Genomic DNA, 684 nt, shown 5'->3' with positions numbered 1-684 from the left:
TGCCACTCCCGCCGCGCCCCCCCCCCCCCAAATATGTGCTGGGGATCAATTTGGGGTACACTGAGCTCCTCTGGCAGCTCTGGTTGGGCTGAGCACCCTGGCGGAGCTTTGGCCGGCCTGTCCCTTTCCTCATTCCATGAATATCTAACCCTGGCCTGTCCCTTCCTCCACCCCAGCTGGAGAGCGAGATCCAGCGCATCTCAGAGGATTATGAAAACCTCGTCAAGGCGTCTTCCAAGCGTGAAGCCTTGGAGAAAGCCATGAGAAACAAGAGAGATTGTGAGATGCGACGGCTCCAGGATTTCAACCGGGACCTGAAAGGTGAGGGACCCTCTGTGTCCCCATTGCTGTGGGTGCTCTGTGTCCCCTGGCTGTTTCCATGGGAAACCAGGCTTTCCCCACTTCCTCCAGCCAAAATCTTGTATTTAAATCTTAATTGGGTTTGATTGTTTTGGACCAGAGCGGTTGGAATCGGCGAACAAGCAGCTGGCCAGCAAGACCCAGGAAAGCCAGGAGAGCAACCAGGGCAGCGTGGCCAAACTCCTGGCACAGAGTAAGTCCCGGGGGACACCCATCCTTGCCCGGCTCCCCGTGGCATCTGCGAGCGGGGCTCGGCTGGAGGAGGAGGCGGGTGTTGGGCAGCAGCTCTCGCCCTTCCCCAGGGGGGATGGAGCAGCTCTTGGC

The 684-nt window shown here is 59.1% G+C and overlaps 1 protein-coding gene across 1 annotated transcript in view; it reads left to right on the top strand.

Moving 5' to 3' along the window:
• Positions 1 to 684, top strand: part of AMOTL2 (angiomotin like 2) — an 8,002-nt gene that overhangs the window by 4,207 nt on the left and 3,111 nt on the right. Inside the window, exons 3-4 of the mRNA XM_017729387.1 lie at positions 146 to 321; positions 461 to 553. Of these exons, the coding sequence (XP_017584876.1) occupies positions 146 to 321; positions 461 to 553 (269 nt within the window). The remainder of the gene's footprint in view (positions 1 to 145; positions 322 to 460; positions 554 to 684) is intronic.

This window comes from Corvus brachyrhynchos, unplaced genomic scaffold (genome assembly GCF_000691975.1).
Source record: "Corvus brachyrhynchos isolate BGI_N302 unplaced genomic scaffold, ASM69197v1 scaffold63, whole genome shotgun sequence".
Classification (NCBI taxonomy): Eukaryota; Metazoa; Chordata; class Aves; order Passeriformes; family Corvidae; genus Corvus; species Corvus brachyrhynchos.
The sequence above is the reverse complement of the archived record's forward strand: the minus strand, read 5'-3'. Positions and strand labels throughout refer to the sequence as shown.